Here is a 17050-nt window from a genome sequence, read left to right on the forward strand (position 1 = left end):
GAGACACAAATAGAAACACCCAGTCACTATACTGCAGGGATATCCTTAAAAGACATATGCCACATAGTTTTTTCTAATATTGAAAACAAAATTAATTTGGTGACAAATGTCACAGCACCACCAGGAGTACCCCAAGAGGGATCTGATCAAAATTACTTTTATAACATAACCTACAAAAAAAATGTTTCATCTAGCATATCTCCTGTGACTGTTGATGGAAAAAATTTTCATCAGCTGACAGCACCTGACATTTCTCCTAGTACCGCTTCAGAGGCTGAACAGAGGAACTAATGCACGTTGGCAATGGCAAAGCATGTAGGTACAACAAGGGGGAATAGGACAGACCATCCAATGAATGCTAAATGGATGGATTGCCTGTTTGTTATGTACCTATGTCAACAACTGTAAAGTGTATTTGCGTATTTGTCTTGAAAAGAGCTATAAAAGTATTATTAACAATATTATTACTATTAGAACATGTATCAAATCAAAGCAAAGATATACGACTGGTCATATCAATATTCTACATGTGGGCAGGTGCTCTCTGCATTTTTGAAAGCATCTGTCAGATCTGTTGATCTGTCACATAGCTCAATTGATGTTAACAGTTCACACGAGACTAGATGATACATGTGAACAGTTTAGGCAGTATGCTAGTCTTTTTCAATGGCTTTGGTGGACATCACACCAAAATGATGAATTTGACAGAAATGAGTATAAAGGGGGGCACTGTGGCTACAGCGTTCATGCTATGAACGGGCCCAAGTGCCCACGGGGACCCAGGTTCGAGTCTGACCTGCGGTCATTCCCCGATCCCACCCAATCTCTCTCTTCCACTTGTTTCCTGTCTCATTCTTCACTGTCCTATGAATAAAAAAAGGCAACAAAGCCCCAAAAATACACTCAAGAAATGAGTATAACAGAGTCAAGCGGGTTACGACAGCGGCCTGGTTCACTTAAAAACGGCATGATTCCAGTCAGACAGCAAAGCCGTCAGCCTCCTATCCAAAATTTTCTCAAATTATAGTCTGCATGCGCATGGATTATTAGCGAACGCAGATTCCAGCCCAAATAATCTCTTGATGGTGCCTGTTTTTTTTCCTATCCTGTCTATTTTGGTGTCAGTTGGATGATGTTCAATTTCAAAAGGTTTCAAAAGGGAGGGGACTCGCAATCAGGGTCACTGTGTAATCAGGCCTTAAAACCACATCTGTGGGGAAACAAGTTTGCTAGCCTGACGACCAAAATGGAGTCGAAAGATTACTTGATAGCATGTGAATGAAACAAAACAAGGACATGTTATTTGCATTACACTGTTAAAGAACCATGCGGCACTATGTGAATCCAGTTAGTCTGAGATGAGCTCTTCATCCTCAAATGGCTCCATATGCTACTGAGCTCTGCTAAGCACCAAAACAAAGCATAGTATCTGGTGGTGGTAAACAAGACAGACTACTGGGTGGAATGGTGGTGTATAATGTTAGAAAAAGTATAAGCATACTGTGGTAATGCATTTTGAAATGTCTGTTCATTAGTGAATTTAGTGCTATTAGGTTACTATGTCAAATCCAAACCACATGCAAACCACATCAAAAGCTGAATGGGTGCAGCTTTTCTCTTTACCCTTGTTGTCATGGTAAATACCCAAAACAGGGCCAATGTTGGCCCATTTGGAATCAATAAATGAATTGAGTTGAATCTATTAACAGCCCTGGTAACCTCTGGGAGAGTGAACACTGGTGTTAAAGGGGTCATGTTTCATGTCAAGACAGACATTCAGATATCAACTCTACTTCATCACTGGCTAACTAGACATGCAGGTGGTTGTAGGTTGGTAGCCTACCGGTACTTACGTTTCTGGTGGTATCTTCATCTGTGCATTGACCAGAAGGCAGAGCCAGGCTGAGACTATCCACACTGAAAGCCATCCTTCAACCCTTCGATGTTGCACACTGGCCATAGCTATCTTATCTAAGGCTTCTCGAGGTGAAGAATACAATAGTACATGAGAGTTCAAAAGTGCATGGTACAATATCACAACAGATTCATTAAAGAGCAGCGTTCATTAGTAGGAGTCTTTTCATGATGACAAAAACCATCATCCGTGCCCTTAAACTGCCATGGTTGGTATTCCATGACAAAAGCAGCTATCATGCATTCTGGGCCCTGGATCCTCCTCATCCCATTGCCAGATATTCCTCAGACCACTTCCCTCATTCTGATCACCATTTTCAACCGCAGATCCAGTTCTTCCACGTACAGGAACACAAATCTGCAATGAAAAAAAAAATCCAAAGCCCCAAGCTGGTCTTGAAAAGATATTTAAAAAAAGTTATACTCCTTATTTGTAATCCACCTGGAAAACCTGTCTTCTGTCTACTGTGCAGAATGTTGCTGTTTCCACTGTGGCTCGTAGGATGAGCTATGACCAGGCAGGTGCGTTGAACCACGTGTTGATAAATCTGTGTTGAGACTGACTGCCATAGAATAGCCTAGACATACAAACTGATGGGCTTCAGCCGCACAGAGCCCAATCCACTGTCACCCAATTTACAGCATAATCCACTTGGATTACACTCTCCTCCCACTTGTACTTTGGCAGGCATCAAGATGGGAGGGGGTACACCAGGGAGGGAGGGGGAGACGCTGGAGTTGACGAGGGAGCCAGGGAGGGAGGGGATAATAAGGAGAGGCTACCGGTGGCATTGGTCGGAATTTTGAGCTATCTAAGAGGATTATTAGTGATTTCTGGAGACGGGCATTCGTCCATCCAATCAGTGTAAGTGAAATAAAGCCCCCTTCACAGGCTAGTTTCAAATGGGACTGGGACATCTAGTGGTACTGATAGACCTCTTTGGCATAAACAGATCTCGTCAGGCCAACTGCTTTGGCACTGCAGGAAGAGGCACAGGGCTTAACATCTGGGAATAACGACCAACAGAAAGGGAGCACGCACACTAAACATCAGCTGCAAGGATGCGTTTCACATTAGCCTGCATGAGTAGTACAAAGAACTACAACCAGCCTGAGCTGTGGGCAACACAAGCAAGGCTAACGAAAACCTACAAATGACAATGCATGCAAGTCTGAGATGGCAAGGTGTTCATCAGGGGGGCAGCCTCAAAAAATGAGATGTCCTGCAATTTGACTGAAGAGAAGAACTGTCTGTTTTCTATGCTAGTGAGAAAAAAAGTTTGCTACTCTAAGTTACTAGTGTGTCCGCTAGTGTGGATTCTGTGGACTGCTAAAATACTTGAAACATCTGACATCTACTGGCCAAATAGGAGAAGTGAATTCAACTCAGAAATGTACTGTTTAACTATTCAAGTTGTACAATGATTGGTTTAGTCTTCTGTTTGTGTCAAAAGTCCCACTTCAGCAATATTCACTCAATTCCTGGCACTGCAAGCATCTTATAGCCTATAAGCAAATTTCTGTTATGTTTGATCTGAATGGGACAGAACAAAATCAATGGGAGATCTGTACAGGACAGAATAAAAACGGTCTGAATCCTTTGACATCTCTAAAATCTAAACAACCTATAAAACATGAGAACTATTACATTATGTCTATATTATTTAATCCTTATTAAATAAATGATTTAACACATTACGCTAGCTAAAACGTTTTCAAATGACGCATAAAACACCTGTCTCATGGAATTGATACATCAGCCATGTGAGAGGCCCTATAAGGTGCCCTTATGTTATGACGCCATACAAAAAACGCTGAATAAAATGATTATGTTATGATTCTATAAAAAAATAAAGCTGAATTGAATTGATTATATGCACACGGCCATCAACCGGGTTCAAGCAGGCCCAAGATATTTTTACTAAGGGGTCTTACTATGCAACTCTACTCCCATCATGGTATGAAAAACATTGTGTTCCCTGCATGTGTGTAGACTCCATAAAATCCTCTTTATGATCATGCAGGAGGTTGGAATGCAGAATGACATCAGAAAAACTTAGTTTGTTGTGGTGAAACATAGTGCTATACAAACAGCAAATTTCCACAGCATTTACAGGCTGTAATTATTATTTATCTTATCGACTACATTCATTCACCCTCCATATTAACAACTATCATTATCAAGGGGTCCAAGCAAACCTTGTGCTTGGTGTGCTTCTTCCTCTTTTTGTCAGTTCTGTTTCTACTTCTTGTTCTCTTCCAAACCTGTATCACAAGTTGCATAAGCATCAGTGTGACTCATGCAGCACAATGACAGTCATGCCACTACTTGCACTAAAAGCACATTTATGTTTTGAGAGTATCTGGAGAGAGCCCATTGGAGTTGAGCAAAAACCCTTAAAAAAAAAAAAACTATTTCAGCATGCCTAAAACAGAACAACCAACCAACTCAATCTTGGTCATCATTAGTCATTCTTTCATGAAATGATTAGTTGTCAACCATCAACAGACCTTCCTGGCGAGAGATTTGTCAAGTGATATGAAAAAACATTGGGGGGTGGGTGGGGGGGTCTCTCTCTCCCATATTCCTGTCAATCTCATTAAAGACACCCCCAAAAAATGTGTCACCAAAAGCAATTTAAGAAGTCAATACTTCCCAGCGTGAATTACTCGCTTCATAGGCACATTCCAAATGACCCTTAAAATCTAATATGTACTGAATTAAAAAAAAAAAAAACCTAGTGCATTGATGGCATAGCAAGCGACAACAGATCCCACACTGTTTGGTCAAGAGTCATGCAATAGGTCTTGCACAACAGCCCATCTGATGGTGCCATTATTTTTTACTAAGCCAGAAGATTGGTCAGCGGCATTACATTTTCTCTACACATATGTTTCTTCACATTTGTCCTATAGGCTGTTTGTGACAAATTTGATGTGAGTTCTCTCCAGATATTCATTGAAAGGTTTTGGATACATCCAACAATTGTAAACTAATTGAGACTGGATATAGGTCATTTTTCCAGGGGAGTAAGGATTCTAACTATGTGCAATTTTGTCCAGAAAGCGGTGTACTAAAACAGATATATTTCACAACATTTCTTCCACACATGTACCTAAGATGCCGTGCTTTTATTTGGCCACATTTGTTAAGCTTTCCAATAACATTATGATTATTGCCCTTTGGTGCACATTGTGCTGTTTACTTACCATATCACGTGGGCCATTTATATGTATAACTTTGCTTCATGAAACACATAGAGGAGAAAGTTTTTATTGCTTTAATTGATAAGACAACTTCCAATATTAAAACATTGTTAGAAAAAAACAATGATGACATTATAGTTATAATGAATCTACAAATATCCCTACAGTAAAATAAATCTAGATAATAAACATATTATTTGCTATCAATTTGAAAACAACACTGCTAGAAATTAATTGTGATTATAAAGTTTCCAACAATTTTATCATCTAGGATTCCATGGAGGATGACTTACGTCCATAACTTTCCTTAAATCTTTCCATAAGGTAATGCCCTGATTTTACAGGGGGATACTTGTTTAAGCCATCACAGCAAGTAATCAAGGCCTCATCATCAGGCTGTACAAAATAGGCCAAAGACTGGCGTGTGGTTGAATCTCCAGGAGAGGGTAGCAGCACTCGATGGACCTGGGCAAGACAAAAACATGAAAAGTAAGGTGAATGGAACTAATGTCAAACAGCTACAACAACAATTGACTTTACGGTAAAAAAAACCTAAAACATTCACCTAAAATTTGTGTGGGGAAACATCACAAGGTTACAAGATCCTGCCAAATTGAACTTACCGCAGAAATAAAAACATCACTAGTCCACCTCTGCATGAGATCAGCAATATTCAGTAAAACTGTCCCAGGGATAAATGGAGCTGAAATGTACTGTCCTGATCGTGACAAAACCTAGGGTATAAACCATATAAAATTCTGACAAGATTTCAGAACAACATGACCACAGCGGCATGGTCTACGTGTTCTGATGGCAACAAAATCAATTTACTCCACAATCAGGAACAGGCAGAGAGAAAATCATTGTTATATTTCTAACAAGGAATTCAATAATTTACATCATTTTGACAAATTGATTCAACACACTGAATGTTAACAGCCCCAAAATGCACATACACATCTCGCGGCTCAGAGCACAGAATGTGAGGCAAAGAGGCTCTGAGGAGATTCTAATGGTTTTCACAGTGTTGCTCATTCCTAATACACATACAGGACATGCACTATTTCATGTCACTCATGTGACTCATATGACAGATCCCTGGACAACTCATGATTTTGGTGAAAACTGATGGTCAACAATTGATAGTCTTCTTTGCTCTCTAGTCACCTGTAGTCCTCCCTCTGGGCTCTGGAAGACGAGAGTGATGCTGCCATAATCGGAGTGTTCCCCACAGCGCAGCTGGCCCTCCTTCACTTGATCACTGTCCACTGGGGGATAGTACAGCGTCCGCAGAGTGGAGCCATTCTCATCAGCTGTGAGAGACAACAAACATGGCTTAATACATGTGACAAGGCGGGCTTTTCAAAGCTACATTATCCACTGTTAGCATTTATTTACAAAGGTCAAAGGTCAAAGATAAGCTTTGCCGCTGCAGTACAATTAACCTATAAAGTTTGTGAGCAGTGGCTTTGAGAGTCATATTTTCACGCCAGGGGTCTAATAGTATTGAAGCTTATTTTCGCTTTGTCCAAGGTCAACTGATCACACTAGTGACAGAACTAATAATGACAAGCGATATCTGCTACGTCCTCAGTATTGATGAATATAAATGCAGGCTCTGACAGCTTGTCCACTCTCAATCTTTCAGACAACCTTTGGATTCAGATCCATGCTAACATGCTATAGGCCTACAGACATACTAACTATTTGGTCAATGCTGACTACTGACTGACCAAACTATTCAAAGGGTAGGCTATATCAGCAAAGAAATCTTAAAAGCATAGATTGGTCATTGTACAGTTACACTTCATAATCTCTAGGACGGTGTATGAGTTTGGCATATATCATCAATAATATTCGTTTCTAATATCACCAAGTCTTACATTATATCTTGCACAGAGCGCATTCTATGGCTATTATGGGTTATGTCCGACTTACTTCCAATTTGCTTGTGTGCACTGACAAAGACATCAGCATCTAGGCCTAAACTGAGACCCATCAGTCTGAGAACCCTGAGAGAAAGCTCTTTACAGCGCATGAAGAAGGAAGCTTGCTTGTCTCTAAAACCAGGGACATCTTCAGATGGCCATTTCTGAGGGGGAAAGAAAGGGACATCCAAAGAGATCCTATGCCATCTTCAAAAGCACATATTATTGTATTTGGAGACTTTTGTGTGGATACTATGAGTTACAATATGAGGGATAATTACTATATCAGGGTGCAGTGAGCTGGTGTTGAACGCTTCCTTTAGATCACCAGGTCTTGTTGGATTTAAACTGTAAACATAATTGTTGAAAGAAGTTAACACAAAACAAAAATGACATTATTAATCACAAAATGTCATGTGCTTTGGTCAATTCTTTAGGTAGCAAACCTCTCTCTTTCTAGGGAGACCCAACCATGATTGGGGTTATTGTTGAAACTGCCCCTGCTGAAAGAAAGTTTCTTCTCCTCAGGAAGGTAAAAGAATTCCTTTGAAATTTTCATCACCTCATCCACCTAGCAGAGAGAATAAAGTCTTGAAGTCAGACCTAGTTTGGACTTCATTGAGCTAGTCATAAATCAATCAATTCAATCAACCAGAATCGCGGAACTAGAGGGACTAGGCCTACAGCAGATCACCCGGCACATAACTCCCACTTTCTAATTTTTTTTTTTTTTTTTTTTCAGTGTTCCGCCATAGATTGCTCCGCCTATCAACAATCACTGGTTATTTTCACGACACGACATGATGATCATTGATGATCTTACATAGCTACGGTAGTTTGGATGAGAAGATAAGTATATCCTCTGACCTCTTGCTGTGTTATTCCAGTGTTCTTCAAATAAACAAAACCAACTTCTATGAACGCTGTCTTCAGGCTGGCACATATTTTCTGCAGGTTTTCGGCAGAGATGTTTGTTTCCCCTAGCATGTAGTCCTCGAAGTTGACAATGGGTATCTTCATGATAAATGTAGTACAGTGTAGGCCTACAACTTGTTCGAATCTGTTACGATTTTACAGTGACAGTTAAGCGCAGCAAAGCTCCCCGCAACAAGTCGTGCACAAGTCATGCACCACTGCGCAGATCTGACTGACCGTGATGGACCGTGATGCGCCGTGGACCTTTGAACGGCACATATTAGGCTCGACCTCAACAGTCCCGCCCCTCCTCCAGGAGAGTTTATAAAACACTTCCTATAAAAAAAGGTAAGTGCAGGCCTACACGATTGTGTTGCCTACATATTTAAAATTCCGAGTGAAAGCCTCATGAGCCATTTACAGTACAAAAATACGCATTTCGAACATTTGCAACCTCGATAGTGCTGTAGACTCATTATTTTAACGCTTAAACAGTCAACGTGTACAACTGGAAGATATCGTTTTTAACATCCTGTGGGGACTCTTTCTTAAATAGCTAAATAAATAAATACAGTTTTTATCCTGACTGAAAACTTCGCGGGCACAGCCATATTGACAGCCTCACTCCTTAGTTTACTATGGATTACAATGGATTTACTCCTGTTACTTAGTTTTCTTGGTCGTATGTTGCTGTGTAGTGGGGTGTAACAGCGCAGCCCACGATCGCAAGAGGAAAAGAATAGCTAATAGGCCTACTATATTCTGCTTCTTGTCTTCTGCATCTGAATGCATGGATACGTTCGGTGCGCTACCAATATGGCGGCAATATTCCTAGAATGCGTGTGCCCGAGCCCTATTTATTGGTCACAAAGCAGGCTACGGTTCAGGTTGTTTGTCTTTAGTGGGATTCGACTTGATGTCGCAGCCTAGGTGGTTCCCATTCGAGATGAACTGCGGCTTTATACGTCACCATGAGCATACCATTTGTGCATGTGTGTGTGGGCAATAATTTTCAGCAGGCCTATTAAAATGATTATGTCTGACGAAATACATTTCTATGATGTAGTTTGAATGAACCACTGTCATCATACAATTTCAGGCCTAGCTGGTAATTAGGCACCCTAGTTTAAAGAGCATGATAGACGTGTATGGATAGAAAGAGAAAGCAATGCATAATTTCTCAATAATTCCATGATATTTTGCAACCTTCACATACAGTGGGCTAAGTGATGACTCAAGAGAGTATTGTGAAAATTCAGTGTTCTAGAAATTCTCCGTCATCAAGTTATGACATATCATCTCACTTCTGCAAACTTTCTCTGTTGGATATTTGACCATTTGCCAGTTTGTAACAAGTGATCAAACTAACAGAATTAATCACACACACACCAAGTTTATATTACCGTAGACTGTTTCTCTTCTTGACAGTTCTTCCTTTCAATTAGTCTTCTCCATCCTAAAGTGCAGTGTTTCCAGGCCAGTGTTTTGCTTTATCTGCCATATCTAAGTTTTCTTGAAGAAAACTCAGTCTTCATGGGTCAAATTCCCTGTCTTTTTTGTCAAACCCTTTTCTTTATACACAACCATTACCATTCAAGGGGAACTATGCAGGTTTTTTTTTTTAGCTTAATTGACCTTAACAGCTTCAGTCATTGGAATGGTTATGTGACTTTTTCTGGGTTAAATGGTGGCCGTCTCGCTTCCCCCTAGTGTCTGTGAGCCGAAAAACCAGCCCTGCAACTTTGGTCCGGCAAGCCGCCGGCCTCAGAGTACAAAAGTCTCGCCAAAGAGCCTTGATTACTAACAGAGAAATAGCTAAAACAGCATTAGTACCTTTAATATTCCACTTCACTCAAATGATTATACATGTCCTTACCTGCTATACTTCTCAGCCCAGACACTTGCTTTACAGACTTAAAATACTTATGGGAAACGATTAAATTCAAAATGTAGATCATCAGTCTTTGTCACCGGACAAATAGGTTGTGGAATCTTAAAATGAACTTCTCCACTCAAGGGCAAACTGATCATGCACAACATAAATAGGATGAGAGGGGATGGGGGTCGGGGAATTATTTATTGAATTACATTCATATTACAAATAAATATTTTGACTTAAGAGCACTGATGGCTGATATCCCTCCTGCAGAAGCTTCAAAACACAGTGAGCAAGAGCGGTACTCCTGGACTGAAGGTCCTGGCCTCCTCAACTGCTGTAGTCCCATCACGCTTAATTTTTGTAACTGCGCCATGATGCCAGGTTTGGTCAATTTGTGAAACCTGTAAGTGCTATGAAATCCTTCTGGAAGCTTCCGGCCATCAGAAAGAAATGTGTCATTCCAATGTCTATGCACAAGACTACGGGACCACAGGTCCTGCCTCACAAGAATCGAATGCCTGCTCCAAACTGGACACCGTCACATATCCTGAAGAAAGAAAAGGGTTATCAGCATCTACTGTACGTCAATTAATGGATATTGTTGCCATTATTTCTATTCTGTGGCTACTCAGATCTACAGTAGAGTACATAGCACACTCTACATCATTTCAAATCACTACAATATACAGTGGGTACAAATAGCGCTGCCACACACTCCGTTACAATGGTTACCTGTCTCCACTCTGGACACCCATGGGAATGCAATAGTTCAGTTCCAGACGAGCGATGTTCCCAAGGCGCAAGACGATACCTGCTCCATAGGACCAGCGGATACACTCAGCCAATTTCTTTAGGTGTGCCCGTGGGCCCTCACCTGGACAATTAGGAAATAAGTTCTATTAGCCAAGCAAGACCATCGGAAAGGACTGAGACACTAACTAAGAACTAAGTGCTGGAATTACTACTGAATAAGCAATTAATTTTTGGAGAATTCTAGAAAAACACTTAGCACCATAGTCTATGCATAGCTGTGCATAGCCTGTGTACTGTAACATTACAGTAATTCCTGCAGCACCCATGACATAACATCCCTTATCAAATGCCCATGGACACAAAGTTTTTTCACTTTTACGACATCTAAGTTAGGCTAAAAGTTTAACATGGCTACACATGGCCTGTGTGGGATCATAAAATTCCGGTAGGCTGATGAAAGGTGTAAAGTATCACCATTATTTCACTGAGCTACAGGACTTGTCATTAGGTCTTGTGCCTAGCCTAAAAAAAAAAAGCAGTTCCAGTGCCTGGTTGTGCCTGTTTTGTGGTGGTCATACTTTAAAATGGCTTCGGATGAAGTGAATAGACCATAACCAGCACTGCTGTCATCTTCTTTAAAAGCCTCTCCATATATTTCCCATACCGGAGGACTGTCTTTGCTATTTTAAATTCGTACAATTCTTGCGTCTCCTTCTTCATCTCGATCTTCATACTTCTATCACACAGTTAGACTACAGTATGTGGCAAGTTCATGCTGCATCGATTGAAGTCTGTCATTTAGCCAATGGTGTCTTTGAAAAGCAATTATGAGTCAAATATTGATGTTAGGCTTCTCTTGATATTTTAAGTATTTTTTACAAATATATTTAGTCAATTTTAACTGACCCGCCCGCAAATGACCCGGATATCAATCAATTTATGACTATGACTGCAGGCTGGCATTGACAACTTTTTTTTTTTGATGTGCTAGCCTGGCACCTTTGTCACTAAACCACCACCGCCCACATACTGGTCCCATCCCATGCACGCTACTCACCATAGTTTAGGTTGCACAAATTCCCAGCATTCAGGAAGAAATGGGTCCTGAACAGGTCTCCAAAGCCTCCTCTGCCCGGGCGAAATGGTAGTGGCGTGTACATATGGACTCCTCCAGCCCAATACGCTTCTCCACCAAGATAGTCACCTGTCCACCAAAAGAAGATGGATGTGATGAAACATTTCACAAACTGCAGCATTGTCCGTCTAATCGGTCTTTTGATGCTTTACTGTCAAAATAACACCAGCTAATCATCTTGAGTGATGGAGATATTTCACACTCAGGAGAATAAGTCAGTATAATCTGTTCAATACTATTCTAGATATAATTGGATGAAGACCTCTCAAAAAAGGTCTTTCACAAGAGGCTTATATTGCCAAAAGCATAGATGCTCTTGGGTTTTCAGACGACAATGCAGACGACACATACCTTCACTCTGTGGCCCGATGCTGTACATACTGAAACCTCTTACACTTGTGGGACCACCCAGATAGAATCTGTAGAAAGAAACATAGACACAATAATACATTTACAGAAATACAAACAACCGTGGATAATACATTTTCAAGGCATTGCACTGATTATTGGTCTTTATTTACACTACCCGTCAAAACATTTATTTTTCTGATTATTTTAACTGCAGAACAAAACTCAGCACTAACAATTTACAAACAGGGGGTGAAGTTATCAACAACAATGAGAAAAGAGCTCTTAGGCTCTTCACAAGTTAACTTTTGGTATGATGACAGCAGTTCACACTCTTGGCAACCTCTCAACACCCAGAAGACAGTGAATGGTTTTCCAACAGTCCCGTAGAGGTTCCCATACATGTTTGCCACTTGTTGACTGATTTTTGTTTACCAATTGATTTGTATGTACTCTGTTCTTCTGTTGCATAGCCCTATGTAAGTTATTTCAATAGTCAGAAAAAGAAAGACCCATAAAAGAACAGGTTTTTAAAACTTCGTGGTGCAAATCTTGTTGCTGACAAAGATATTCTAACTACTTGAACAGTTATGAATAGTTATAATAGTTCATGCAATAGAATTGTACCAGCACCCGGTAACACAACAGCTAAATGGTATACAGTAGCTAAAGCACTAACCTGTCAGCAATGCTGGTGGGCTTCTCTCCAATAGGCAGGAGCATACCACCCCAGAAGGAGGTAGACAGGATCTACAAAGGATAAGACAATATGGCTTTAGAAAGCTTTTCCCTACATCAACAGTTGTTCTCCAGCTGATCATGCCAACTGAGGTACCATTCTGATGACATGAGGAGACCATTTTAATACTTGTTTACAATGTTTAGAAACATCTACATGATTAATAGTGTTTTCTGTGCTACTCACCGAATCGAAGGGGAGACGCCTGTTGAGCTGGATTTCAAAGTCCTCCTTCAGATAGCTCACATCTCCACCTGTGTACCCAGCCAGCTCCTAGAGTGCAAATCACCAGGCATGACTGGACTGCCTTCATTTAAATGAGAAATCAATGAGGCCTATTAAGTTAAGTGTGTGTGTGTGTGTGTGTGTGTGTGTGTGTGTGTGTGTGTGTGTGTGTGGTGTCCTCACATAGAGGTAACTAACCTGATTAATTTTCAGTAAGGCACCCTTTCTGGGAAGAATTGACGAGTTTCGTGTGTCGATGACCATGGCATGCTGTGAAAGAAGAAAACCACAGAATGAACCAACTGCTCACATCACACACACTGGTCTTGTCTATATATTGCCCTTGAAAGTCATACTGTATACCATCTATAGACTAATTACAAAAAAATGCATCACTGAAAAGGTAAATACCGAGAGGGAGGACTTTAGCGAGTGGCCACTCTCCTCCCGGACGGCAAAGGAGGCGGTGCGGGCCAGGCAGCCCAGCTCCCTCCACACTCCCTCCCACTTCAGGGTGTGGTTGGTCCACGAGATGGGAAACTAGGGAGGAGACGGTCACAAGAGACACACAGAGGGAAGAGCATTTCATAAATTGTACAAACTATTGACACACATCAAGTGTTGTATGCATCGTTAAATATGTCACCATAAAAACAAAGTGTTCACAAAAAAGTTTCATTATCAACAACTTTTTCTTAATTTAGTCAACTACTTATTCTTACACGTTCAGAACAGATTAGAGCAAATCCAGTAATGGGTATGCAAGGATTTGAAACATCACTGCACGCAATTGGATAAGACTGGATGTTTACTGACTGATTCCGGACATCAATGTAATTGGATAACACTACGGCCAATGTTTACTGACTGATTCCGGACTTCGGCGTTGCAGCGCTGTCCCGCCTAAATCAAATACACCGATGTGATAAGTGTAGCTTGGCTCCAAGAGCATGGGTAATGGGCATTATTATTGACTGCCAGAGTGACTCGCTGAGCAAATCTAAATTGCGCTCTCACGAGAACTCTGAATTTCCAGGGTATCGGCCACCTGGGTGCCAGGCCAATAAGCAATGTGAGGGGATGACGCTAGTTTCGAAATCAAAAGTGGCTGTGGTAGCCCTACATACACTGTTTCCTGACTGCCAACATAGTTTGTCAGTTTAGGCAAAATAAGAAGTAACAGTAGGAATCCCTGATCAATGTTGAAATCAGTGGTCCAGCCTAACCAAAGTGTTAAACAAAGTCTATGCCTCCCACAATGATAGAGTTGGAAACAATTCACAATAATGAGAGGCCAGACTCGTCAAAGTGCAATTGATTAGTGAGTCTGGAAAACAGGCTACTTTGCTCGCAACAATACAGAAAACCTAGCATACCTTTAGGTTGCGCATACACCACAAAGTTATCCTGCCATCATGTTAGATTTGCCATTACATTGGATAGAGAGTGTAATTAACCTTAGAAAATCATAATGACTTCAGCGTTTAGCCTAGCTGATGTCACTTAAGACCTATATTGCCTTAAATAATCTAAGGATGATTGGATCCTGGCTGAATAATTCAAAATAATCAGGATTAATGACAACAACTTGGAAGTATAGCGACGATGTTCACAATGGCTCATCGCTACGTGGGACATGTAGAGTGATGGATGCAAAAAAAGCAATTGAAAGAGAATGCAAACACAATGTAACAAAATGAGCTGGATTACTTACACTGACTTCCGTAGAGATCCCTCTATCAGTCTCTCTGAGTGAACTCCACGGGAACTGCCCAGTGACTTTATATGCATTGATGGAGAAACTGAAACACAGACACCAGTGAAATCAGTGAAGTTCACAAGATACACAGAACACAGCAAACCACTAGGAAAAAGAGAGGCCTTCTGACAAATCTAATTCGCTTGGGTGAACCTGGATGAGCCGGTTAGCAAATGTGAATATGGTCTGCAGGTTAGTCTGGAATGGAGGGAAATTGACATCCGTTTCCAAAAACCCAGGAGTGTGTATTTTCTTTGGAATTGAGTAAACAACTGCATTTAGAAACCTTTGTTTACACACAGATATGTTGCTGCACTTCTGTTTCTCTTTAATTCATATGTAAGTTTTATTTCACTCCTGATAACGCCCATGAAAGTAGCAAAACTGCAAGTTCAGAAAGGGGTGTCAAAGTTCTTTTGTCCAGATGGACCTGCAGAACAAATTCAAATTTGCTTACAGATTCATCTTGGCTCACCTAGACTAAAATGTAATACAATTTAGAGGAAAAAAATAGCTTATATCCTCATGTGACTTTCTCTGAAACCAGACATACTTGCGCTCAAAGTGTCCTGGCTGGGGCTTAAAGAATGACAGGCCGTAAGACGTCTCTTTTGTACCATAAGAGAACTGGAAGGTGAGTTTTTCTGCACGCCCCAACATATTTGGAAGTTTAAGACCGAGTACCTGAGATCAGAAAAAAAAAACACATATACCATAAACGTCAAGGGATTGAACAATAATTTCACTGACAAGTACAACCCTTCAAGTATGTTGTGTATGTGAAGAGCAAAGCAATAAAATGTAAGAATTGATGGATGATATATGAGGTCCCTTACCATGCTTCCTTCATTGTTTCCGACCATGGTATTGTAGCTGCCAGTCATCCGCCTCAGCTCCTTCACTTCAAACGTTACATCCAGCCCGTTCGGCAATGCATCGACACCTGCAGAGATACTGTTGTAAAACAAGTGTTCCCCCACAGAAAACATTTCTGTCCTTGTCTCCTAACCGACTTCTTACCCTGAGATGTGTCGATAACAACTTCAACTTTTCTGAATATTCCCAGCCGCAGAAGTTTCTGTCTGGCTTCATGGGACTTCTTCATGACCTGTAAGCATCATCATGCTGAGTAAGCTTAACCCTTTGGGAGGGCCATTGATAAATTGTCCAGGTATAATTATGCACATTAGATACTCACGTCGATCAAGTTCCTGGCCTTAAAGACATCTGCGATTTCATATGTGAGAAGGTCTTCCTTAGTGCGACCAAGACCATCTACATGCACCCTTTGGACAACAATCTAGAAAATAAAATAGTTTAGAAACTAGTGCACAAGGAAAAATACATTTGGCTAATCATAATCGATATCATATCAAAAAATAAACATACATCTTTATTTTCGAGAACTTCTTGTTTGGCTTCTTGCTCAGGCTCTGGCAAATCAATGTCATCTGCCTGGACACCGAGTTCAGGGCCATGCATTGGCATAGGGTCCAGAGCCTACATGAAATATACAGCAAAAGTTTAAGATCAGGACAGTTTTCGTTACAATTATTTCAACGACAGCTGAGGTTACGGGACAGTCTTTCTGATAAGAAATCTCTTCCACGTAGCCTTCTACGCACCAAAACTAATGTTTTGGACCACAGGTGAGAGAGCTTTACATTGGTGTCACTGCAACGTAGCCATGTACAGAGCATGACTACCTTCTGAAAATGCCGCCGAGAGAATTCAGCTGATTCGCAGATCTTCCCATCTTACTACACAAGTCGTGATTTGAAGAATAGTCTACATGCGGTTATGTTTAACATTAATGTGCAACTGTATCCTTTGATCCATTCATTTTATTTGGAAGATACCCGGTTCGGGCTAACATTAACTGAATACTGACTGAGCAGAGCTAAGCTAGCTGCACATGCTGTAATCAGAGGTCATGCAGTGGTCATTTCTTCACATCATTCATATAGTCTTACCCGTGCGTGTACAGTCCCCATGATAATAGCTCTCGATGAAAAAGTCTTTAGGGAGAAAGTCAATAAGAAAGTTGGAAGTGTAGTTGACACGATATGGAAATTCAAGCCCCACTTACAGAGGCCGCCATGACAGTCGGTTGACCCGCCCTTCTGACGTCTGATTGGCTATCTGTTTGATGACGCAGACAGTCTAAAACTAAATGGATAGGCCTGAGCAACATTCCTGTTTATCAAAGTCGGAGTCAAATCCTTCAAAGACAAGGATTTTTTTTTTA

At 40.9% G+C, this 17050-nt stretch overlaps 3 protein-coding genes across 3 annotated transcripts in view; all 3 read right to left on the reverse strand.

The window, feature by feature from the left end:
- cacna2d4b (calcium channel, voltage-dependent, alpha 2/delta subunit 4b) overlaps positions 1–5178 on the reverse strand; it is a 33570-nt gene extending 28392 nt beyond the window's left edge. The window contains exons 1-3 of the mRNA XM_062546865.1: positions 5125–5178; positions 4114–4179; positions 1854–2272 (exon numbers count right to left, since the gene is read on the reverse strand). Of these exons, the coding sequence (XP_062402849.1) occupies positions 1854–1960 (107 nt within the window). The 5' untranslated portion in view covers positions 1961–2272; positions 4114–4179; positions 5125–5178. The remainder of the gene's footprint in view (positions 1–1853; positions 2273–4113; positions 4180–5124) is intronic.
- A 1-nt stretch (position 5179) lies between these two features.
- Positions 5180–8217, reverse strand: si:dkey-10o6.2 (uncharacterized protein LOC100124608 homolog). The gene is made up of 7 exons (XM_062546866.1): positions 7917–8217; positions 7496–7620; positions 7331–7397; positions 7060–7213; positions 6289–6434; positions 5745–5855; positions 5180–5586 (listed from the first exon to the last, which is right to left on the reverse strand). Exons 1-7 carry the CDS (start codon positions 8067–8069, stop codon positions 5389–5391), a joined length of 954 nt encoding a protein of 317 aa, XP_062402850.1. The 5' UTR covers positions 8070–8217; the 3' UTR covers positions 5180–5388.
- Positions 8218–10007: 1790 nt separating this feature from the next.
- On the reverse strand, positions 10008–16924 carry samm50 (SAMM50 sorting and assembly machinery component). Its single transcript, XM_062546867.1, has 15 exons — positions 16776–16924; positions 16192–16302; positions 16001–16102; positions 15823–15910; positions 15639–15745; positions 15356–15486; positions 14758–14845; positions 13455–13583; positions 13242–13313; positions 13005–13091; positions 12759–12829; positions 12083–12150; positions 11654–11800; positions 10576–10717; positions 10008–10390 (listed from the first exon to the last, which is right to left on the reverse strand). The coding sequence occupies exons 1-15, from the start codon at positions 16794–16796 to the stop codon at positions 10345–10347; spliced, it is 1410 nt and encodes a 469-aa protein (XP_062402851.1). The 5' UTR covers positions 16797–16924; the 3' UTR covers positions 10008–10344.
- Between the last annotated feature and the right edge of the window lie 126 nt (positions 16925–17050).

This window comes from Sardina pilchardus, chromosome 10 (genome assembly GCF_963854185.1).
Source record: "Sardina pilchardus chromosome 10, fSarPil1.1, whole genome shotgun sequence".
In the NCBI taxonomy this organism is placed as follows: Eukaryota; Metazoa; Chordata; class Actinopteri; order Clupeiformes; family Clupeidae; genus Sardina; species Sardina pilchardus.